Below are 25,303 nucleotides of genomic sequence, written 5' to 3' on the forward strand. Positions count from 1 at the left end.
GTACAAAAGGTGAACATAGGTCTCAGTGGAAATTTAAACACTTAAGGCATTCTTTTAAGATTTTAATGTATTGCTCACTTGACTGTGGAACAAAATAAGTGTAGTATTCTTTATGGCTTGGATATTCTTTTCATCCTTTTTGGAATGCTGGCATTTCAGAAGTACTGCTATTTAGATTTTTTTTTTTAACCGTAGCCACCAGGATCCTAATAACATCAAGATAGGATGTAAGATTGTTTGAGGGGTCATTTCTAAAGCATATGAAAGAGACTGGCAGAATGTAAAGAAGAGTTTAGACATTTCTCCCTTTTTAACCAGAATTTATCTTCAGAGTAGGTAATACTAATAATCACTGTATCTCAGCTATCTTATTCTTGTGTTTCACTGGGGTCTGTGGTTTTCTGGGTAGCAAAGTCACACTGAAATACCACAAGAGCTAATAAGATGAGGGCATCAGTAGTCAAGGCCGAGGTTCACGGGAAACGTCTAGAACTCAAGGACAATCATTTTCACACATATTATACTGGACACCACATCCATGCTTCTGGATTATTTTTCAGATTTTTAACACTTGACTGCTCTCAAATGCATAATTGCCATCATATCAGTCTGTGGGGGCTGGACTGGTAAAACAGCTTGCCAGGTTTAAAGAATTTATCTACAAGAAATACACACACACACAAATAATACATATATTTATCATATATGCAAATATATATATTCAGATATGCAATTTCTTCTTCATATGCCAATTATATCACAGCCAAGGAATGTTTTTCCCTGTATGAAAATTGACCCGGAGATAAATATCCTCACTTCCAAAAACTGTGCAAAGTGAAAGGGAAACAACTAAAACCACATCCTTTAAAGCACTGATTAGCTGGCCTTGACTGTCCTTTTCATGTCAGAGGTTCACTGAGGTGGCGGCCGGCTCAGGGCCTTTTGGGGGCAGAGCTCAGCCTGAAACACAGGTGTCAGGAGTCTCAGATAAGGCCCTTTCTTTCACATCTATTTGAATGAACTTGAGTACAGTAGTCTCCCCTTATCCACAGGGGATACTGGAAACCACAGATAGTACCCAACACTGTGTATACTGTTTTTTCCTGTAGGTACTGACATAAAGTTCTCATTATAAATCAGGCACAGTAAGAGATCAACAACTCTAATAATAAAATAGGCCAGTTCTAACAATATATAGTATAATAAAAGTTACGTGAATGTGGTCTTTTACTCTCAAAATATCTTAACCGTCCTATACTCGCCTTCCTTTGTCTTGTGGTGATGTTGGAAAGGATACATGCCTACGTGATGAGATGAAGTGAGGTGAATGAGGTAGGCATGTGACGCAACCTCAGGCTGCTGTTGACCTTGTGACCATATGTCAGAGGAGGGTCGTCTGCTTCCGGGCCTCAGATGCCCATAGGCCACTGAAAATATAAACCGTGGTGGAGGGGGCTACCGTGAAGCCATCTTTAAAAAGCCAACACTGTTCATTATAATTACTTAAAAGCTGAAATCGGTGGCAGAAAGGAAAAGCGAGCTCGGGGAGAGAGCCACATGGGCAAGCGGAGTTCATCACACACCCACACACATACTCAGAGCCCCAGCTGGCCTTGAGCGTCTCACCCCGCATGAGTAAAGCCACAAGGAATTTCCATTCACCCATTACACAAATATTTATTGAGTAACTAGTATGTGCCAAGCTTCATATTTCTTGCTGCTGAATAGCCTCTGAGTTCTCAGGTCATTTATTTTAAGGAGGAAAAATACAGTGTGCTATTCTTAAACCCAAATATATCAGCAAAGGAACTGACTTTGATTCTCGTAATGAATTTGAGAGTTGTGTGTGGGGAGTGGAAGTGATAAAGGGAGACATTTTTCCTTAAGACAAGGCTGGTAATAGTGAAGTCCATGTTCTAATTAGTGTGCGACACTGAGCGGATTTGTTACAATAGTAAGATCTGCTTCCAGTAAGTGAATACGTAAAATCTACTTCAAGTAGACTGTTAGCGTAGATGGGCTGTTGGGTTGTTGATAAAATCTATCAAGGCCTTCCGTAGGAGCTTCCTTTGTTAACATGGGACTCCACATTGAGGTGTAGGGGTTGCTCATTTGGCCTCGGTAACAAATTAGCTTCTTGCTTTAGGTGTGAGGGTGCGCCATCAGCCAGTCAAACCGCTGTTACAGAACGCATCTGGCAGGTGCCCTCCCGTTGCGGGAAATGGGGGCGGGGATGGCGGAGGGGCGGGCTCGTCAGGCTTGGACACGGGGACACGAAGTGGAAAGCAGAGTTAAGGACCCATATGTGGAATGGGCGTCCAGGGAACGGGGGCTTTCTTAGCAAGTGCTCCAGGCCCTGGGTCCAGGATGTGCTGACAGTGTTGGGGAGAGCCTGTGACCACGTCTAAAGACCCCACGGGAACTCACCAGCATGATTATTCCACTCTGGACAGCAAGAGAACCTCACGAGTGTCCTGAATTGTTCTGATCATGTTTACAAGAGTCTTGGACTTCCCTTCTGCCAAAATGGGGCGGTTCTGACCATATTTCTGAGAAAACACCACCAGGCTGGAGTCAGTCGAACCTCATTGAGCTTTAGCTTTTCATTGCTATTGGGACAAAGGCTGGCTAGCTGGCTCTGTGGAGGTCAAGCATGGGGCTCCACCATCTGGCTCTCAGACATAATAGTATATTTTTCTTTTGTTTTCCGGTGGCCTTTCCTAAAAAAAAAAAAATGAGGTCATTCCCTTCTAATTCTGGTTTTTCTAATTTTATGTCATTGAGTTCACATACTTGTTCGCTTTCTGGCTTTTCCACCAGTTTACTTCAGTGTCCCCTGCAGTTCCTGAATTCTTGAAAACTCCTCCTGTGGATCAGCCCCCCACCAGGTCCACCGCACCTGTCGTCCCCACGAATACCGTGTCCTCAGCAAAGCCTGGGCCGGCGCTAGTAAAGGTGGGTCCCTGCACACACGCTGGTTCAAGGTCTTTACCTCTTGTCTAAGGGAACACAAAGGCACATGTCTGCGTTGGCCAGCCTGGCTTTCAGTCTGAAGCCTTGAAAACAAAATCACAGGCAGACTTGCTCGATCACGCCTCGGTCTTGGAAACCATCACCTTCCACAAATGCCCTATTGTTCTGTAGTCACAGAAGAACCGCAAAACATTCGGTCTCCGTGAAACTCCCAGAGTCCTGCAGAAAGGCTTTAGGATACATTTTATCAGCAGTTCCCAGTTCTGCCACCATCCAGGCTGCCAGAATGAAGGAAACCCTGGGAGTGGGGTAAGATCGAGCCGCTTAGCGCAGTGCTGGGGAGTCGGGAGCCTCACAAACAGATGTCTTTAATGGGAACATCATTTCAGACTGTATACACAAGGTCAGTGTCCGCGCTAGTCCAGATGTATTACATGACAGGTTAAAGGCTTTAGAAAAGCGGCTACGTTTTTTATTTAGCAGATTTGGCCTGTCGAAGCCAGGTTTGTTCTCTAGATAAGCTGCAGATTGGTGGCACCGTTCCCTGCATTTGACTGGGCGCAAATAATCCAGCTAGAACAAGCCCCACGGAAGATCAAAATTCTTTATATATAGTGGTATACTTTTTTTTTTTTTAAAGATTTTATTTATTTATTTGACAGAGAGAAAATCACAAGTAGACGGAGAGGCAGGCAGAGAGAGGGAAGCAGGCTCCCTGCTGAGCAGAGAGCCCGATGCGGGACTCGATCCCAGGACCCTGAGATCATGACCCTAGCTGAAGGCAGCGGCTTAACCCACTGAGCCACCCAGGCGCCCCAATAGTGGTATACTTTTGAAAGTGTATTTAGAACTGCCGGATGGGGGCGGAGGGGCGGCGATAGAGAATACTATCATCGTTTCAGATGTGGCTTTGCCAAACATAGCTGATGTCAAACGTTTAGAACACAAAAAGGACTGTGGAGAGCTAGCCAACCCTCCCGGCACCTTCCAGAAGGGAGGCTGGAAGAAGTAACGAGGCTCGGAAGGATCCAGGCTCCCCAAGGGCAGCCAAGCCTTCTTTCTGCCTCCCCACATTCCTTGCTTCCATCCACTGCGGCACAGTCGTGGTCCTCGGCCCTCCTGCAGAGACAGCTCCCTGCTCCAGCCTCTCTGTGTCCGTGCAGCCCAGCGTTTGTGGCCCCAGGGCACAAGTCAGTGTATCTCACTATCTTCCATCACTTAGTACTGAAGCCAGAAATTCCCGAGTGTGGCACGTGGCAGCTGAGCTAATAACATCAGCTCTCCTCCCTTGCCCACGTTCCCAAGCGTATGCCACAGACAGCACAGAGAGCGTTTGGATGCCGACCCATCCGTCCCTGTGGGTGCGGAGTTCTCAGCCTCTCCTGTTCTCTGGGTCTCTCCTCTTCACTGGTGTGTGTGTAGGGAGGGCTTTGACTCTGGGGCCGGAGGCATTGTTGAAGAAGGTGAGGTTCAGAGGCTTGGTCGGGGGTCCCGGGACTGTGCTAGGAGAGGAAGAGACAGGTACACAAGAGAAACAGATCACACACAGTTCGGCGGGGGGGGGTACGTTCTGAGAGGAAGGCTGTTGTTCCCCACCCTCACTTCGTGGGAGAACATGCCAGTGACTAGGTAAGTGACTAGGTAACAGCAGATTTAGTCCGAGGCCTACTGGTTACTGTGTGCCTGTCCCCTCCCTTTTCCCGCAGGTGCCTTCCTGATTAGCCAGGTCAGTGGTTTCATCATTACATAACAGCGTGCCACCTCGGGTTCCCAGACTGCATCCGTTGTTGTCATCATTTTGAAAAGACCAGGAATAAAATCGGTTATTGATAGCACAATAAGCAGATGACAGGGAAGTGATTAATACTGTGAGACTGCAGTATTTGGGTGTATTTTCCTTAGAAATACGTAACTTGAGGGGCACCTGGGTGGCTCGGTCAGTTAAGTGTCAAACTCTCAATTTGTGCTCAGGTCATGACCTCAGGGTCATAAGATCGAGCCCCGCTTGGGGCTCCACATTGGGCATGGAGCTGCTTAAGATTCTCTCTCTGCCTTGGCCCCTGCCGTCTCCTCTTCAAAAATTAAAAAAAAAAAAAAGAAATACATAACTTCATAGTCTGCTCTATTCCCTTAGAAACATTTTTTCTGTTTGTACAGATCCGCTCAAGAATGACTCTAGAATATTTTAATGACCATAAAATAGTCCCCAGTTACAGTGACGGATCGCTCGTCTTCTCCCGTTTGTTGCTCGAGCCCGCAGCCTGTTCTAACTAGGAGTCCTTTGCGTGAGCCCTTCCGAGTGTGTCCGCATGAGACACCGCAGTGACTGCTGGCTGAACTTGAATGGATAAGGCTGAGCTGCATAGCCTTCCCTTACTCTAAGGGAACAAGGCAGCAGGAGGAAGTGAGTCCTTAGGAGCCAGATTTCTTGGTCAGGGGAGGCGTCCCCACATTTTCCTTGCCCTGGAGGCGCACTTGGTCACTCGGTAGCCCCAGAGTCCGGGGCCCTCCGCCGCTCGCTCCCGAGTCCCTCAGGCACATGGTGGTGGCTTCTCCTAAAACGTTCTTCTCTTTCTCCCGAAACCAGCAAAGCCATCCCAAGAACCCCAACGACAAGCACCGCAGCAAGAAGTGCAAGGACCCCAAGCCGCGGGTGAAGAAGCTGAAGTACCACCAGTACATCCCGCCCGACCAGAAGGGCGAGAAGAGCGAGCCGCAGATGGACTCCAACTACGCGCGCCTGCTCCAGCAGCAGCAGCTCTTCCTGCAGCTGCAGATCCTGAGCCAGCAGCAGCAGCACTACAACTACCAGACCATCCTGCCCGCGCCGCTCAAGTACGCGCGGGGCCGCGGGGCTGCGGGGGGCGCCGGCTCGCATCCTCCGCCCAGGGCCTTCCGCTGCCCGGGCTTCCCCGTCGTCCCCTGGTCCCTGGGAGAGCGGCCGGCAGGCCAGGCCAGTCTCTGTCCCTGAAAGCCCTTCCCCATGATTTAGAGGGGACTCCCACCGTGGCCCACCCGGGAAGTTTTTGCCTGTTACTCACCCAAGTAGTAGTAGATGCCATGAGCAAAGCACCCAAGTGTACGACCTGTTGTGAACAGTTAAAAAAAAAAGACGAGTGTAGGGGCTGGCGTGGTCGAGAAAGCTTTATGAGAAAGGTGGGATACTTACATGGGAAAGACCCTGAAACCAGGGAAGGGCCCTTTCAAGCCAAGGGGGACGATCTTAGTGCAAGAACAGAGGAAGGAGTGGGTGATGTCTGGTTACTGGCTGATGAGAAAAAGAGCCCGAATAAAGAATGTGATTCGCTTTTTTACGAAAAGTAGAAGACAAAACTGAGTTGAGCCGCTGTCTGGAGGAGCGCGCAGCTGGGCAGCCTTGAATCTGGATGCGGTAGGTGATTCAGAAGGCTGCCACGGCGGAATCAAAGTGCGAGAAAGACTGCTTTGATGCTGGTCCTGGAGGGGAGTCTGGAAATAGGAAAAACAGAAATTTCACAACAGAGTAGATGTGAGAAGATGAAAGGGCATTGATAACGGGAAGGAAGGAACAGATGAGATGTTTCAAAGACAACTAAAGGTCTTGGTGACCAACAACTGTGGAGAAGGAACACGTTTCCTGAGTCTGAGCCCGTTAGGAGGGATGGAAGGAAATGAGTTCCACCAGCTTCCAAGACTGAATCCATAGCAGGACATTGACTGCAAACTTTAGCTATGCACTGATAGAAATTTCTAGGTAGCCATCCTCAGTATGCATTTGCTGGGAAACATAGATAAAAATGCAAAGACCTTATCTTTTGTTTCCCTCAGTTTTCAGGAGAAAGGGATAGTTACATTCAACTCACAAAAAGAAACTTTAAAAAAGATGCAGAATTTCATTAGAAGAAAAAATGTTTTCGGTGATCAAGCCTCTCAGTTTATGATCTGTAGAAACTTGACTCCTGTCTTCTACACGTATGCCAAGCATTCCTCCACAGGGAGCCCTATCTTCCAGGAGTAGGAAAGGAGTAAGACCCACTCAAAAGCTCCTCTGTTAGGAACCATCTCTTCATATGCTAACGATTATCAGTTTACTTTTTTCTTTGAAGATCCTGATATCTCGAGGAAGATTAGACCCATTAGTCATTCAGACCTTACTGTAAAGTACTTAAATCTAAAAGATGAAGAAAGAAGGAATTTGTGTAGCATGTTATTACTTTAAGAGCAAGCAAGCCTGAGTGAGATGTTGACGTTGGAAGGAAACCAGGGAAGACCAAAGAGAATTGGAAGAGTATCAGAGGCAAACGGCCGCTGCCTTACAGCTTCGTCCAGGCCCAGGGAGGCGCCCTCCCCTGCCGCCGCCCTCCTCTGGCAGCAGGCAGTGGGGATGCGAACGCAAACCCTGGCTCCCATCTCTGTGCTCCTTAAGATGCACCGAGCTGCGTGCTCAGCACTTGACATCACCCTCCTCCTCCTAGTAACTCCAGGAAGAGCTGGAATGTCTGATCCCTACTCCCAGGCAAGGAAACCTGTTAAACTGAAAATCCCATGAAAGGATTGTTTTGCGTAGGGGATCTATGAAGTAGTCTTTTCTGTAACAAAAGAAATTGTGTGGGGCCAGTCTGTGGACGGAAAGAGTACATCTGAGGGTGTCAAGGACCTGGTCTCTCTCGGTTCCTCGCCTTCCCATGAAGGCTATAGCTCCCCTCTCCTTTGTAAACATTCCCATCCCTGCAGCCGCCAAGCCACCTACCTAAGGAAAGCATCCCCTAAAAAGAACAAAGAGGAAAGACCCCTTATCGTTCCGCATTTGTTCACCGAGCATCACTTCTGTGTAATTTCCACGTCCTGGGTGTGGAAACGTTGTTTTTATTACAGTGTTTGTTTTCCCCGGAATTCCAGCACAGAGAGCAATGTGGAAGTCTTAGAGCGCCCATGACACACACTGCCAGTGCCTTGGGAAGATCAGGAGCCCTGGGAGACAGGGCTGTGGTCCCAGCAGAGCCACACACTGGCAGAGGGTCCTAGAAGGTCCCTTCATGTGTCTGGACTTTGGGTTTCTCATCTACACTGTCATCACATTCCACAAGGTCCCCGCCCCCCTACACATCACCTTTTCTTTCTCTGTCGATTTGGGTGGGTGGGGGGGCAATCAACGTACTATTTCAAAGGTCAGAGTAAACATTGAATTGTTAATCATAGTAACAAGTAGGGTATTAGACAAACTCAACAAAAAAGACAGCACAAAATAGAATCAACATTTTTTTTTTGATGGCACATCAAAAGGCACTTTTACATGGTGCCTTCTCAAGGAGATAATATTCACAAGACAGCAAAAGCTGGTTAGGAGGAATTTTGCACTTTTTAGTTAAGAAAGCCCAGATATACAGTACATAGGTAATTATGCAGTACCCCTGTGGTATTAAAATTTCACTGGGTGGTTGATTAGGAAAAACGAAATCTAAAAAAGCTCCTTGCAGGGAAAGTAATGAAAATAGGGTTGAGAAATTCTGATTTACATTAAAAGTTTTCATAATTCTAATAAAAGATTTTAAAACTGAATTTTTAGAAAGGAAAAAAATGATACATAAAACATTTGTCGTTCCATCCAAACTTCAAAAAACTTAAATACTTAAAATATTTAACTGCCACGAAATTTAGGCAGATTTTATGTCAAGAGTTAGCTGTTGACAGGGCCAGAAATGGCTTCAAACACAATCTTCCTAAAACTCTCTTGACAAAGCTGCTCTAACTGGGGACCTCATCCTCGTTCAGAATAAGGAATTCAGAGTCTCCTTGCTTCTGCACCAAGGTTTATAGAACAGTAAAACTTGGGGCTGTAGTGAAATTGGCTCTTCAGTATCAAGCAGCACGGGGACCTTTCTCGAATGGATAGCAACCAGCCAGGAGAGAAATGCCGTTGTTGCCAAGAGGAGCATACAGGGAAGAAGTTAGATGAGGACCTGGCTTCGATATGGAAAGGAGTTTAGGAAAAGGAGTACAAAAGTACAACAGATGCACCAACATTTCTTTAATAACCTTGTTAAATGAAGTATAGGTTGTGGAGAGGCCCATACATCGTAACTGAAAATCGATGCCAGGTAGAACCCTAAATCAAGAAACAGAACATCCCCAGTACCCCCAGGAGGGCGTCCTTGCGTCCCCTCTCAGTGACTACCTGACTTGTGTCCCATAGACTAGTTTGCCTGTTTTTGAACCATTGCATAAATGTCATCTTACAGTACACATTGTTTAGCTGCTTTTGCTCAATACTATGTTTGTGAGCTGCATCTTTCCTCGCACAGAAAGCAGCAGTTAATTTTTACTCTGTCTCGTGTTTTATCACCGAGCCCCCTACCGTCCTCTTGGTGGACAGTTGGGTCGTGTCCGGTTGGGGCTGGTGTGAACGACGCCATAATAAACATGGTTCACACATGTCCATCTTGTCAGGTGTCCTTCTAGGAATGCCCCTGGGTCAAAAGAGGGGTGTAGGTTTTTCTTTAGCAAATAGCATAAAACTTCTCCAGAGTAGTCCTTCCAGTTCACACTTCCACCTGCCACGGCTGAGAGCTCAGGACGTTCCGGGTCCTCGGCACGCACAGTCTGAGTCATCACACAGCACCTGTGCTGGGTGTGCAGTGCTGTTCTGTTGTGCTTTTCTGGATTGTCTTCCTGTCTGTTGAGGCTAAGCCCTGTCCACACATTTATTGACCACTTGGGTATCCTTTCTTGTGGTACGCTTGTTCAAGATTTTCCCATTTTCCCATTTGGTTTTGTCTTTTTCTTACTGCTTTTGAGACTTCTTTGTATACTCTAGATATGAGGCCTTGTCAGAAGTACAGATTACAAATATCTTCTCCCATGGCTTGACTTTTAACCCTTAAATGTGTCCTCCTTAGTGCATTTTATATCCTCTTTAAGAAATCTTTGCCCACCGAAAGGACATGAAGATGTTATCCTAAGTTTTCTAAAAGCTTTATTGGTTTCGTAATTCACATTTAGGTTTTTGAGATGATGTGAAGTAGGGTTCCGTCAAGGGCCCTATTTTTTTCTATGTGAATAGCCAGTGTGGATCAGCTCTATTTATTGTTAAGGACCACCCTTTTCCTACTGCACTACAGTGCTGTCTTAGTGATAACTAAGAGGCTGTATATGTGAAGGTCTGTTTCTGGATTCTCTCTTCTCTTCCATTTGTTCTGCCCCTCGTACCACAGCATTGTAATAACTGGCTTTCTAATGAATTTTGATACCTGGTGGTATGACTCTTCCGACTTGGCTTTTCTTCAGGGATGCCGTGGCCTTTCTTGGTCCTTTGTATTTCCATATAAAGCTGAGAATCACCTTCTAAGTTTCTACCAAGCAAGCAAACAAGCAAACAAAATTGACAGGGATTTTCACTGCAATCTAATTTGATGTCTGTCTTCAGAGTATTGAGTCTTCCAACCCATGACTGTGGCATTTTTCTCTTCACAAGCTAACACATTGTTAGTAGAAGCAGTGTCAAATTCAGAAATTATTTTATTATAAACTCTCTCATTTTCTCGTTCTTTTGAAGGCCACTTAACGACAAAAATAACAACAGTGGGAATTCCACTCTGAACAGTACCACACCTAACCCTCCAAGACAGAATACATCTGCTCCTGTGAGAAAGCCGGGACCTCTGCCTTCTAGCTTGGATGACTTAAAGGTGAGAAGTCCAAGGAGAGTTTATGCACCCATAGGTACCACAGAAAGGTAAATGATTTGCCAGATTTCTCTAGTATGTATAGGTAAGTTTTCAGTAGACTTTCAACTTCACCAACATAAAATAACTTCTGTAGAGGCACTTTCTGTTTATGTCCATTATGTTTCTTTTAAAATGACCAATAATGGGGTGCCTGGGTGGCTCAGTGAGTTAAAATGACCAGTAATGATTCTCATTCATTGAGCATAAACCATGTGCAGGTACCAGACCAGTTCTGACTGCAGAGACAGGTTTTTTTCTTCCCTGCTCTTTTCCAAGTTTGGGAGAAGCAGGAAAAATGTAACAGTCCGGAATCTGATCTCCAAGGCCAGCCTGTATGTGTTTCCAACGCAGCTCGGCCTTCGGTTATCTGTGGTAGCGCGGACCACGGCGAGTAAGCCTGTTTCTGCCCCCGTCTCCTCTGCGAACGAGGAATTGTAATAATAATACCCACACCTCCTGTGAAGAGGAGTTGGAAGAGTAAAGCACGTCCAGCAGTGTCTGGCACATGGTCATTACTCAGTGAATGTGATGGTTATCATCATGATTTCCTGTTTTCAATCCTTGGACATAAATCCTTGCTGGATCACTGGCCTTTGCACTACTTGGGGTCTGTAGCTGTGTGTGTCTGTGGGTTAGGAAGAGAAACCTTCCCACTTGCTGGTGTGCAGTCATACGGAGCTGAAAGACATCGGCCCCTTTCTCATCAAAGTGTCCCATAGATTTGTCCGAAGTGGCAGGGCCAGGAGAAGAGGTGTGACTTGTTTGTACTTGCAGGTGTCGGAACTGAAGACAGAACTGAAGTTAAGGGGTCTCCCAGTGTCGGGCACCAAACCGGACCTCATTGAACGCCTGAAACCCTACCAGGAAATGAACAACAGCAGTGTCACCGCGGGCGGCGTCCTGACAGTGCCCGCGTCTGCCATCGTCACCAGTAACCCAGAAGTCACCGTGGCACTGCCCGTCACAACACTACACAACCCCGTGACCAGCTCGGGCTCCTCCTTCAAGGCAGAACTGCCACCTGCCGGCAGCAGCACCGCCGCCCATGTTGAGACCGTCAGCTCCCCTCTGCCCATCTCACCGTCCCCCTCCGAACAGTCCAGTCTCGGGACCGAGGACACAAACATGGCAGACACCTTCACCGAGATCATGACCATGATGTCACCGGCGCAGTTCCTGTGCTCATCCCCTCTGCGAGTGACGGGCCCCGAGGACAGCCCGAGCCCCACCAGCAGCACACTGTCGAGTCTGGAACTGGACGCAGCTGAGAAGGACCGCAAGCTGCAGGAGAAGGAGAAGCAGATCGAGGAGCTCAAGAGGAAACTGGAACAAGAGCAGAAGCTTGTGGAAGTTCTGAAAATGCAGCTCGAGGTGGAAAAGCGAGGGCAGCGGCAGCAGCCGCCGCTGGAACCGCCGCCCGGCACCGCGGCCAGCTCGGCGGCCAAGTTAGATCCGAAACTCGGAGGCGCCGGCTCCTCCGTCAAGGATGAGGCCTCACTCAGCGACTGCTCTGGCTCCAGGCAGCCGGGCCCGGGAGCCGGCCAGCCCGTCGGCCAGCCTCTCTCGGCGGCGGGCCAGGCCCTGGTGGCCAAGAAGGCGGTGGTGATCAAGCAGGAGGTCGCCGTGGCCCAGGCGGAGCCGCCGAGCATCGTCCCACAGTTTTACGTGAGTTCGCAGGGACAGCCGCCGCCTGCCGGTGTCGCTGCGCCTCAGGCTTTACTGACCACACAGACCGCCCAGCTGCTGCTGCCGCTGTCCATCCAGGGCTCCCGTGTCACCTCAGTGCAGCTCCCCGTAGGCAGCCTCAGACTCCAGGTGTGAAGTGTGTCTTCTAACTCCCTTGCCTTACAGCCTGCCGAGAGCGGAAGCTCGCCTCACGCTTTCTCCCAGATGCCTTCACGCCAGGCTTCGGGGTGCCAGGAAATGCGGGGGTGGGGGAGGGGGTGGCCTCATAGAATCGAATTCCAAAACGTGAATAGCTAGCATTGTTTCTGTACGGTAAAAACAAACAAGAGCTGCTCTTCCACTTTCCATACCTTTCATCTTCAGTGAACACAGTCTCCCGCATGCAGGCATTTCCAAATACTCGTCACAGTGTCATGAGAATAGCTAGTGTCACTGGGTGCTCTGCGGGACACAGCATCAAGCACTTCTTCATTCTTTTTATTTATTTATTTAACCAGCTAATCTCTACACCCAGCATGGGACTTGAACTCATGACCCCGAGGTCAGGAGTCACACGCTCCTCTGCTCCTCTGACTGAGCCAGCCAGGCGCCCCATTCCTCCAGGAGATCTGAGTGGTAACACCCACTTTGAGATAGGGAAACTGAGGTTTGGCAAGTTGCTCCAGGACGGAGCTGGGTAATTCTGACTAGAGCTGTCACTGTTACGCCCACTCCTATATTCTGCCTCCTAAATGTAGTTCTTGGAAGACACCAGTGAGGCGAAAATGCCAAAGGCTTGTTGGGCATCTAAGGGGAATGTGACCACAAACCTAGGAGAGAGGATGTGGTTGCGAGACGTGCTAAGGCACTGATAGGCAGGAAACCTCCTTTTGTGCCTGTGTAACCCGTGTTCTGACTTCAAGCTGTTTTTATGTGATGCGTTTTGGTAGGTTTCAACAAAATGTGTGGGCCACAAGTAAACAGAATGGGGGCAGTGCTCCTCAATTTTGATGCCCCAGAGTCTCTTAATGGCAGAAGAGACTGGTCCTGTACCCCTGGGGTTAGGAAGCATGACCCGAGGCCCTTGGCATGTGCAAAAAGTCTAATTCCCCTGTTTAACCTTTCCAGTGTCTGTGAAATTGAAGCTCTGCTCTGTAATAGAGCTCTTCTGAGCTTTTTTTTTTTCCCCCCAACCAAATCTTTGAGTGGAGTTGATGTTCTCAGAACAAGAATTGTGTTTAATTCTGGGCCTGTGTGTGCCCCGGGGTGTGGCTGACGGCCCCCCAGAGGGAGCACAGTGTGCAGCTCAAAAGCAGGAGTTCGGGTCCAGTGGGCCCCAGAGATTTCCCTGCTGCTGCTCCGGTTACTGCAACAGCTGACCTAGTATGTGGAGAGCTCTTGTAGGCTTCTATTTCCGTTTTCTCTTTTCTCAAAATTTTTGAATGAAAATCTTAGCCACTTAAGAAACAATCAGAGCATGAAGATAACTGGTCCGGTGTTTCACTCTCTGGTTTAGAATTGAGGCTCAAATCTATGTGTTAATGAAATGAAGTTTGTATCTGTAAATATTTTATTTCACTTCAGATATGATCTCCACATGACCTGTTATTCCACATCTAAGCTCTTTTTTAAAAATTTATATATATATATATATTTTTTTTTTTTTTTAATTTTTTTTTTCAGTAGCCTCTGTGCCCAACATGGGGCTCAAACCCACGACCCTGACATCAGGAGTCTCACGCTCTTCCAGCTGAGCCAGTCAGGTGCCCGCACGTCTAAACTCTTGATTCTGAGATTGATTTTGACAATTAAATTGATTTTTTATCTGCTTCCTAGACTCCAGGACAAACAGGAATCCAGACTCAGCCTCAGACAGCATCGGCCACGCTGTCCTCGGGCTTAGCCCAGACTGTACCTCAGAAGCAAGACACTTTCACGCCACATGTGCTCAGTCAGCCTCAGCAAGTTAGAAAGGTAGGTGAAGGCAACGGGTGACAGGCTCTCGCTGACGTGAGCTATTGTCTGCTCAGCCATCCTGCAAGTGCCTGCAAAGCAGTCTCCTCGTGAGAAGCACCTGTCTGTTCTGTGTGATGTGCCCCTTCCTTGGGCAGGCCTGAGGGGCCATGGCCTCTGGCCGTGGATCACCCTGTTGTTTGGGGAAGAGTTCTTCATTACTGAAAGAGAGCTCGTCTTAACAGTTATAAGCCCCTTTTCCAAGGAAGAGTTTCAAAAGTGTGTTATTAATCCTCATATGTAGGATTTTCTGGGGTTTAAAATAAATTTATTTTATTTTCAAATTAATAATTTTTGGAGGGGAAAAAAGTGCTTTTCCCTGGAAAGAGATGTTTGAAGATGAAAAAGATACCTTCTGAAGGGTTTACCTTGAGTAAGATCTCTGGATAGGTAAGAGTTGCCATCTTGCAGATTAAGAGCCGGAAGACCCAGGTCTGCTCGTTCTGGTTCCCCACTTCCTACGTGGTTGGCCTTGTGCAAAATTCACTTACTTTCTCTGAGTGTTATTTTGCTTGTCTTTAAAATGACGGCGTTGGGCTAGGGCTCTGTAACTTCTGCACATGTTCTACCAAGAAGTTCTGATGTGAAGGCCCCAGAAGCTACCAAAATTCCCTCCTATCCAGTAGGTGGAGCTACGTGCACATCTCCTTGCCAGGAAACTCTCAAAGGCCTCAAAAATAGGTCTTACCCTTTTATTTTATTTTATTTGTTTTTTAAAGATTTTATTTATTTATTTGACAGAGAGAGATCACAAGTAGGCAAAGAGGCAGGCAGAGGGGGAAGCAGGCTCCCTGCTGAACAGAGAGCCCGATGCGGGGCTCAATCCCGGGACCCTGAGATCATGACCTGAGCTGAAGTCAGAGGCTTAACCCACTGAGCCACCCAGGTGCCCCTATTTTATTTTTTTAATTTATTTTTTAGAGGGGGCAGAGGAAGAGGGAAAGAGAGAATCCTAAGCAGGCTCCATGGCCAGCACGGAGCCCAGCATGGGGTTTGATCTCATCACCCTGAGATTGTGACCCGAGCTGAAATCTAGAGTTGCACGTTGAACTGACTGAGCCACCCAGGTGCCCCAGGTCTTAGTATTTTAAAAGTTGAGAATTCTTGGTCTTGGAATCTTAGTCTTCAGCATAAAAGATCTTGGATAGTTAGGTGTACCTATAGACATGGTCCAGGGGGGTGTGAACTGTCTGGGCTAAGACCACTGGAGCAATAGACAGAAACAGTAGTCATTTGTGCTCTCTTCCAGAATCTCATCTGGGAAACGCAGTGTGCAAGGAGTTATAGCTGCGCATTACTTACTGGGCTCAGAATAACATTTTAATTTAGTGATAAGCTTAGTGAGTATTCCAGATGTCCAGACAGTTTGATTTAGAGAGGAAAGGGAAAAACAGAGTATAGACAAGATGAATAAGGGCTTATTTACTAAGTGCCCAAATACTAGAATTAGGGGTCATTAATTCCAATTTAAAGGAAGAAACTCTTGTATCAAATATAAGGAAATTCAGCTTTTCCAAAGAGGAGTACACTTACTTATGGAACTCCCCACCCAGAGCACTTGTCCCGTTTGGAGGGATATTTAGACACACACATAAATACACTTTCCCGCTTGAGAAATATACATGTATATTTACAACAGAAATACAGGGCTAAGTTTTTCTTTTTCAGAATACAGTACAAAGTATATTAGATCTGTTTACGTGTAAATCAGTTCTGTGAAATACCGTGGCAAAAGCCCACTGTGGCCATACATCTGTAAAAGGCAATAAAAGCTTTGACTCATAATGGGCCAGACACACACTGGGCTGTTGCACAGGAGGGAATCCTCACCGAACCCCGACAGAAGTTAGCTTCTCAGACTTTAAATGGGGCCTCGCAGGGATCTGGAGAAGTTTTGAGAAACTGGAAAAAAGAGTGTGGCCACAGCCCGGGTGGCTGTTATGGTCAGCTAGAAAGGGGGCCAGGTGACGGCAGCAGGTTCGCGTGCTGGCCAGAGGGGAGCTTTTTACCGTGAAGGCCTGAGGAGCCAGGGAGTGCGGGGGCTCGACCAGGTGTGGGCGTCCTGGCCGTGACTGTGGCAGAGGGCGAAGCGGGGCTCAGCACGGAGGCTGTGCCAGTTTTCCAGCCATCGATAGCAAGGGCCCGGATTAGGACAGCAGAGAACAGAGGCCTGATTCAGGAGGCATTCCGAAGCTCCGTCAGCACTGAGGGCAGAAAGCGCAAGAGACTGACGGCTCCATTCAGCAAAGTTTTAAAAATAAATGAAGGTAAAACCAAGAATTATTTTTCCTCAGCAGCTGGAGGTGGTGGGAGGAAAGGGCAAAGTTTAGTTTGGAATATATAAAATTTGAGATGTCCGAAATTTATGCTTATAAGGGTTATCAATGTGGCTGTGGCACTTGGGAGCAAGGTTGGAAAAGAGGAGAGGTTGTGGGGCTGTAGCTGAATCGTGAACATTACAGCCATGGGAGTAGATGAGACCATCCTGGTGAAGAAGAGAAATTAAGCTTTTGTTTAAGAGAAAAATTACACTGAGCAAATGCTGATTTCCCAGGAGGTGTGGTTCACACCACCCTCAGAGACCGGCCACTGAGTAAAGGGACGATTGATGCTAGACAATCAGGGTTGGCAAACGGTGGCCTTGGGACCACGTCCGGCCCCTGCCTGTCTCTGTGGATAACGTTTTGCTCGAACCCAGTGCCGCCCATTTATTTCTGTATTGTCGAAGCTGCCTCTGGGCTACCGCAGGAGAGAGGAGAAACCAAGGGCCTGCAGGCCCTAACTGGATACCTGATGACTCTTTCCAGCAAACATTTGCTGACCCTTGTCCGAAAACGTGGTTTTCTTTGGTCGGAAGAGGAAAAGAACACACTGAATGGAAAATATCGGTTCTTTACAGGTTTTCACAACCTCCGCGTCGAGCGCCGTTCTCCCCTACCCGAGAGCACCGGCCCCAGCGGTCCAGCAGCCCTGTGTTAATAAGACTCCCCCCAGCGCTCTGCAGCCCAGAAGTGCCCCGCTGCCCTCCCTGCAGAACGGACCTACCACCTCCAGCAAGGTAATGCCGTGAGCACGGAGCAGCAGCTACAGGACGTGCTTGCTGGCGTCCAGAAGCATTCCACGCCCCAGCGTTCTCACCCTGGACTGTCGCATGCGTGCGACAGAACAGACTACTGTGGTGCCCGTTGTGAGGGGCAGCTTAGCTCTTAGCACAGTAGAGGTGGCCCTTCCCACACAGGATGGCACCCTGGCAGCCATGCAGGTCCTAGGTCCTGGGGCTCCCCCGTGCTGAGGGCAGGGCCCTGCCTGGCCAGGAGCTGACGTGTCCCTCCCTCTGTTTGCCTCAGCCCGGCTCACCCCCGCCACCCCAGCCGTGTGTCGTCCAGCACTCCCTGTTTGGGAGCCCGGTCCCCAAGACGAAAGACCCTCCCCGCTACGAGGAGGCCATCAAGCAGACACGCAGCGCCCAGTCCTCCCTCCCAGAGGTGAGTGAGCCCAGCGGCCACATCCACGGGCTTGCATTTGGGGAGTCACCCACACACGGGTCCTTTGTTGAAGACGTACTTGCCGCAACAGAAACACAAATTTCAGAGCCAGGAGCCTTGTTTGCACTTTAAATGCTGGGGTTTTTTTTAATTGAAGTAGGGGCAACATACAATATTACATTGGTTTCAGGCGTACGACACAGTGATCGACGTTTATAGACGTTATAGAACATTCAGCAGTGTAAGTGTGGTTCCCATCTGTCACCACAGAGTCACTCCAAGGTCACTGACTGTCCCTGTGCTATACTTGCCGTCGCTGTGATGTATTCTGTAACCGGACATTTGTACCCCTTCGTCCCCTTCTCCTCTTTCACCCGCCCCCCTCTGGCAACACCAGTGTTTGTGTTTTTGAGTCGGTGTCCGTTCTGTTCGTTTGTTGTGTTTTTTAGATTCCACAAGTCAGCGAACTTATCTGGTATTTGTGTTTTTCTGACTGACTTCTCTTAGCGAAGTTCCCTCTCAGTCCATCCCTACTGTCACAGAGGGAAAGAGACTCTTTATTACCGCAGAGTAATACTCCTCTGTGTGAGGGAGTGTGTGCAGCACACTTCAGCCCTTCGTCTGTCGGCGGACACTGGGGCTGCCCCCGTAGCTTGGCTCGTGGAAGTGACACTGTGGTCAACATTGCGGTGCATTTAGCTTTTTGAATTAGTGTTTTTGCGTTCTTCCAATAAATACCCAGAAGTGGAATTGCCGGGTCCCGCGGTCGCTCTAGTTGTAGCTTTCTGAGGAGCCCCCGTACGGTTTTCCACAGTGGCCGCACCAGTTTACATTCCCATTGGCAGTGCACAAGGAGAATTCCCTTTTCTCCAGTCTTGCCAACGCTTGTTACGTCTTGTCTTTGATACAGGCCATGCTGACTGGTGCAAAGCGGTCTCTAGGGGTTTTGATTCATAGTTCCCTGATGATGAGCAATGCTGAGTGTCTTCACTAGGTCTGCTGGCCAGCTGGATGTCTTCTTTGGAAAAGTGTGTATTCTGCTGTTTGGGAATGGAATGCTCTACCTGTATCTATTAAGTCTGTCTGGTCAGATGTGTCACTCAGAGCCACTGTTTCCTTACTGATTTTCTGCCTGGATGATCTATTAGTTGATGTAAGTGGGGGTTGAAGTCCCGTACTGCTGCTGGATTACTGTCCGTGTCTCCCGTTGTCTGTCAGTCTTCGCTACAGAGAGAGCCCCATATGTATACGTCCACCTACAGATACGTACATGCGGCGCCCACGTCAGGGGCAGAGATACTGCAGTTGACTGTCCTCTTTTTGAACTGATCCCTTTGTCATTATGCAGTGCCCTTCGTTGTCTCTTGTTCCAGCCTTTGCTTTAAAGTCTGGTTTTTTAAGTTGTTTTAACTTAAACTCAGTTAACATCTATTATCAGTTTCAGAGGTAGAATTTAGTAATTCAGCAGTCCATACCCCACCCAGTGCTCAGGACATCAGGGCTGTCCCTAACGGCCATCACCCGGTTAGCCCGTGTCTGTTTAAATATTGCTACATCAGCTTTTGTTTTTGTTTTTTTTTTTTTGCATTTGTATGGACTATCTTTTTCTGTCCCTTCACGTCTGTATGTGTCTGTAGGTCTGAAGTCAGTCTCTCATAGGCAGCATATAGGTAAGTGTTACCTTTCTTTCATCCATTCAGTAACCTTATGTCTTTGATTGGAACATTTAGTCTGTTTATATTTAAAGGTATATACTTATTGCCATTTTTTAAACTGTTTCTGGTTTTTGGTGTTTTTTGTTTTGGGGGGGTTTTTTTGGTATTTCTTTTCATAGTTCTTCTATGCCATGCTTGCCATGCTTGGATTAAACTGTTCCCTTTCATGATTTTCTTGCTTCAAGTTATGGCCTTTTCTACTTAAAGAAGTTCCTTTAAGATTCCTTGTGAGGCCACTTCAGTGGTGATATACTCCTCTGACTTCTGGTGGCCTGGGCAACTCTTTATATTTCCCCCAATTCTGAATGATATCCTTGCTGAGTATTCTTGGTTGTAGACTTTTTTTCCTCTCACTACTTTGAATATATTATGCCTCTCCCTTCTGGCAACGTTCCTGCTGAAAACTCAGCTTATAGCCTCAACTTTCCTTATACATAACTAGTTGCCTTTCTCTTACTGCTTCTAATAAACAGACTCTCTTTATCTTAAATTTTTGACATTTTAATTTTTATGTGGACATCCTTGGGTTCATCTTGTTTGGAGCTCTCTGTGCTTACTGGACCAGGCAGCTTCCTTCCTCAGGTTAGGGAAGTTTTCAGATATTATTTCTTCAAGTAAGTTTTCTGGCCCTTTCTCTCTTTCTTCTCCTCCAAGGACACTTAAAATACGAATATCAGTACACTTGTTGCCCAGAGGTCTCCTAACCTATCCTCATATTTTCTCTCCCTCTCTCTCTCTTATTTATTTATTTTTTGGGCGGTTAAGTTTGGATGATTTCCACTACCCTGTCTTCCAGATCATGCACCTGTTCTCCTGCATCCTTTAATCTGCTGTTGATTCTCTCTCGTGTGTTTTTCAGCTCATTTATTTTATTCTTCAGCTTTGATTGATTTTTTCTATTCTCTGCTTCTTGAAGTTCTAAGTTCACCCACTCTTCTCTCAGATCCGTTGAGCATCTTTATGACCATTACTCTGACTTCTTTATCAGGCAGATTGCTTCTGTTTCATGTAGTCTGCCTCTGGATTTGTTTCTGTGTCTGAGATAGGCCGGCTACATCTCCTGGTCTTCAAAGTGGTGGCCTGTGTAGAAGGCATCCTGTGAGGCCCAGGAATGCAGACCCCCCCCCTGCTCACCAGAACCGGTCACTCCAGGGGTGTCCTCTGTGTGGACTGTGTGTACTCTGCTGTCGTGACTGGCCAAGACTTCTGTGGGTGTGCTGGCGGGCAGGGGGACAGTGCTAGCAGGATACAGAGAGACAGAGTGTCAGAGCTGGCTTCCAGCAGCAGTTACATTCATACACAAATTTCCCCCAGATCCCTGCTCTCCCAGCATTTGCCCTAAAAAAGTAAGTCTCCTTCACACACAACCTGGACACCTTCCAAACTGCCACTTCTGTGCCAGGTCTCACACCAAGTGATAAAAAGTACTGGCCCTTTAAGAACAGAATCTCAGGTCCCTAGAGCCTTTTTTTTTTTTTTTTTAAGATTTTATTTACTTTTTTTTTTTTTTTCAAGATTTTATTTACTTATTTGACAGAGATCACAAGTAGGCAGAGAGGAGGAAGCAGGCTCCCTGCTGAGGCTCAGTCCCAGGACCCTGGGATCATGACCTGAGCCGAAAGCAGAAGCTTTAACCCACTGAGCCACCCAGGCGCCCCTCCCTAGAGCCTTCTGGCCCCTGCCCCACTGATTTACAAAGCCAGAGGTTTTGGGGGCTCATCTACCCATTGCAAATCCCCAGGTTGGGGTGCCCACCGTGGGGCTTGATCCCCTCGATCCTCATGGAGGACTTCCACGCTCCCAGGTGATCTAGATCACCGTGCCAGGGATTTGGTTCCTGACCACATCCCTGCCCCTCCTTCCCTTCTCTGTGTGGCCTTCTTTAGATCTTTAGCTGTGGGAGAGAGAACTTTTGTTAGTCCCCAGGTCATTTCAGAGTGAGGCTCACTATATTTAGTTACACACTTGATGTGTCCATGGGAAGTGAGCTCAGGAGCCTCCCACTCTGCCATTTCCCATGCTTCTCCTGTACATGCTACTTTAAATCAAAATACCGTGCACTGTGAAGACTCCCAGACAGTTTTGGCAGCTGTGGAACCTTCAATTCCTACTTAATCAAACTCGAAGTTTTTCCTTTAACTTCTCCTTGGGGGAATGGGTCCCATGAAGGTTAGATGAGATGATGGCCCCGGCATGTATTTTATATGGGTTTCTCTCTTTTTATTCAAGTACAGTTAACACACAGTGTTCGATTAGTTGCAGGTGTACAATATAGTGACTCCGTAATTCTGTACACTTCTCAGTGCTCATCCCCTTTATTTCACCCATCCCCCCCACCCACCTCCCTCTGGCAACACACAGTTCTCTGTATTTAGGAGTCGGTTTTTTGATTGCCTCTTTTTCCTTTGTTTGTTTCTGAAATTCCACCTATGAGTGAGATCCCTTCGTACTTGTCTTTCTCTCCCTGACTGACTTCACTTAGCATTATCCCCTCTGGGTCCATCCTTGTTTTTACGGCAGAGTAGCAGTCCATTGTGTGTGAATACCACACCTCCTTCAGGCATTCACCTGTGGATGGACACGGGTTGCTTCCATAGTTTGGGTATTGTAAATAATGCTGCACTTTCCACGGGGTGCATATCTCTTTACAAATTAGTGTTTTGGTTTCTTTGCATAAATACCCCGTACTGAGATTACTGGATTGTAAGGTAATTCTATTTTTTTTTTAAGATCTTTATTTATTTATTTGATAGAGAGAGATCACAAGTAGGCAGAAACAGAGAGAGAGGGGGAAGCAGGCCCCCGCTGAGCAGAGAGCCCGATGTGGGGCTCGATCCCAGGACCCTGAGATCATGACCTGAGCTGAAGGCAGAGGCTTAAACCACTGAGCCACCCAGGCGCCACAAGGTAATTCTATTTTTAATTTTTGAGGAACCCCCATACTGTTTTCCACAGTGGCATCACCAGTTTGCATTCCCACCCACAGTGCACAAGGGTTCCTTTTTCTCCACATCCTCAACACTTGTTATTTTTAGCCATTCTGACAGGTGGGAGGTGAGAGCTCCTTGTGGTTTTGATTTGCATTTCTCTGATGATGAGTAATGTTGAGCATCTTTTCATGTGTCTCTTGGCCGCCTGTGTCTTTGGAGAAACTGGGTTTGTTGTTTGTTTATTTGTTTTTGGTATTGAATTAAGTTCTTTATATATTGTGCAAATATATATATCAGATATATCGTTTGCAAATATCTTCTCCGATTCAAAAGGTTGCCTCTTTGTTTTGTTGATGGTTTCCTTTACTCGGCAGAAACTTTTTATCTCGGGTGTAGCGGCAAGTTTAATTTTGCTTTTGTTTCCCTTTCCAGAGGAGACATATATTAAAAAATGTTTCTATGAGTGATATGCAAGAAGTTATTGCCTGCGTTTTCTTCTAGAACTTTCATGGTTTCCGGTCTCACATCTAGGTCCTTAATCATTTTGAATTTATTTCTGTGCACAGTGTAAAAAAGGCGTCCAGTTTCATTCTTCTGAATGTAGCTGTCCAGTTTCCCCAACACTGTTTAAGTTAGACTGTGTTTACTCGATTGTATATTCTTGCTTCCTTTGTCATAGATTAATTGGCCATTGAATAGCTTTATATCTGGATTGTATTCTGTTTCATTGATCTACATGTGATCACTGCTGCCTGTGTAATACTGTTGCAATCACTATAGTTTTGTATCTTGACAGCTGGGATTGTGATGCCTCCAACTTCATTCTTCTTCAAGATGGCTTTGGCTCCTCGGGGGTCTTCTGTGGTTCCATACAAATTTTAGGATTGTTTGCGCTAGTTCTGTGGACAGTGTTGGTATTTTGGTAGAGGCTGACTTAAATCTGTGGATCGCTTTGGGTAGTGTGAACATTTTCACAATATTGGTTCTTCCATTCATAAACATGGACTGTCTTTCCACTTGTTTGTCATCTTCAGGTTCTTTCATAAGTTTCATAGTTTTCAGACTACAAGTCTTTTACTTCCATGGTTAAGTTTATCCCTAGGTATTTAACTCTTTTTGGTACAGTTGAAAATGGGCTTGTTTCCTTAATGTCTCCTCCTGCTACTTCATTTTATTAATGTATAGAAATGCAACAGATTTGTATATTAACCTTGTATCCTGTGAATTTACTCAGTTATCAGTTCTAGTAGTTTCTTGGTGGAGTCTTGAGTGTTTTTTACATATAGTATCATGTCATCTGCAAATAGAAGTTTTACTTCTTTCTTTTCAGTTTGGATACCTTTTAGTTCATTTTGTGTCTGATTACTGTGGCTAGGACTTCCAGTGCTTTGTTGAATAAAAGTGGTGAGAGTAGACATCCTTCACTTGTTCCTGATCTCAGAGGAAGAGCTGTTTCTCACCACTGAATGTGGGATTTTTCACATACGGCCTTTATGATACTGAGGTATGTTCCCTCTAAACCTTTGGTGAGAGTTTTTATCATAAATGGATGTCATGCTTTGGCAAATGCTTTTTTCTGCATCAACTGATGTGATCATATGGTTCCTACTTTCTCTTACCAAGGTCAAGTATCACATTGATTGATTTGCAAGTATCAAACCCCCCTTTCATCCCAGGAATAAAAACCACTTGTTCATGGTGAATGATCTTTTTAATGTACTGTTGAATTAGGTTTGCTAACATTTTGTTAAGGATTTTGCATCTGTGTTCATCAGAGATACTGGCCCACGGTTTTCTTTTTCTTGTAGTGTCTTTTTTTGGTTTTGGTGTCAGGGCAGTGCTGGACTTGTAAAATAAATTTAGAAGCTTTCCTTCCTCTTCTGTTTTGGATTAGTTTGAAAATAATAAGTCTTAACTCTTCTTTAAATGTTTGGTAGAAGTCACCTGTGAAGCCATCTGGTCCTGGACTTCTGTTTGTTGAAGTTTTTTTTTATTACTTGATTTTATTTCTTTGTAATCAGTCTGTTCAAATTTTGTCTCTTCCTAATTCACTTTGGGAAAGTGATATGTTTCTAGGAATTCATCCATTTCTTCTAGCTTGTCCAGTTTGTGTTAGCACATCATTTTTCATAGTATTCCCTTGTACTTTTGTATTTCTGTGGTATTACTGCTTCTCCTTCATTTGTGACTTTGAGTCCTCCTTTTTTGATGAGGTTAGCTAAAGGTTTATCTTAGTTGTTGTGATTTCAAGGAAACAGTTCCTGGTTTCCCTGATCTATCCCATTGTGGTTATTTTTGTCTCTATTTCATTTATTTCTGCTCTAATCTTTATTATTTCATTCTTTCTACTGGCTTTGAGCGTTGTTCTTTTTCTGGCTCTTCTAGGTTTAAGACTCAGTTGCTTGAGATTCTTCCTGCCCCTTGAGGTAGGCCTCCATTGCCGTCATCTTTCCTCTTAGAATAGTTTTGCTCCATCCCAAAGATTTTGGACCATTATGTTTTCAGTCTCGTTTGTCTCTGGTTTGTTTCCTCTTTGATTTACGGGCTGACCCACTTACTGTTTAGTGGTGCATTATTTAGTCTCCACATACTGTGTTCTTTCCAGATTTATTTCTCGTGATTAATTTTTAGTTTCATGCCATTGTGGTTGGAAAAGATGCATGACAGGACTTCAGTCTTTTTTAAATTTATTGAGACTTGTTTTGTCTGTGATCTATTCTGAAGAACGCTCCATATGTACTTGAAAAGAATGTATTTTGCTGTTTTTGAATGAAATGCTTTGAATGTGTGTTAGGTTCATCTAGTCCAATGTGTCATTC

At 46.3% G+C, this 25,303-nt stretch overlaps 1 protein-coding gene and 1 non-coding gene across 6 annotated transcripts in view; one reads left to right on the top strand and one right to left on the bottom strand.

Moving 5' to 3' along the window:
- The window catches only part of MRTFB (myocardin related transcription factor B), a 184,610-nt gene that overhangs the window by 143,248 nt on the left and 16,059 nt on the right, over nt 1-25,303 (top strand). For 3 of the 5 annotated variants that reach the window (XM_044233088.1, XM_044233089.1, XM_044233090.1), the window contains 7 exons: nt 2,821-2,955; nt 5,561-5,808; nt 10,505-10,637; nt 11,451-12,491; nt 14,178-14,315; nt 17,254-17,412; nt 17,702-17,839. In XM_044233088.1, the coding sequence (XP_044089023.1) occupies nt 2,821-2,955; nt 5,561-5,808; nt 10,505-10,637; nt 11,451-12,491; nt 14,178-14,315; nt 17,254-17,412; nt 17,702-17,839 (1,992 nt within the window). The remainder of the gene's footprint in view (nt 1-2,820; nt 2,956-5,560; nt 5,809-10,504; nt 10,638-11,450; nt 12,492-14,177; nt 14,316-17,253; nt 17,413-17,701; nt 17,840-25,303) is intronic. The other 2 variants (XM_044233091.1, XM_044233092.1) reach the window with 1 other exon arrangement.
- On the bottom strand, nt 14,034-14,106 carry TRNAR-CCU. Its single transcript has one exon. It is a non-coding gene; the product is annotated as a tRNA-Arg (tRNA).

Source organism: Neovison vison, chromosome 14 (assembly GCF_020171115.1).
Source record: "Neovison vison isolate M4711 chromosome 14, ASM_NN_V1, whole genome shotgun sequence".
NCBI classification, from domain to species: domain Eukaryota; kingdom Metazoa; phylum Chordata; class Mammalia; order Carnivora; family Mustelidae; genus Neogale; species Neogale vison.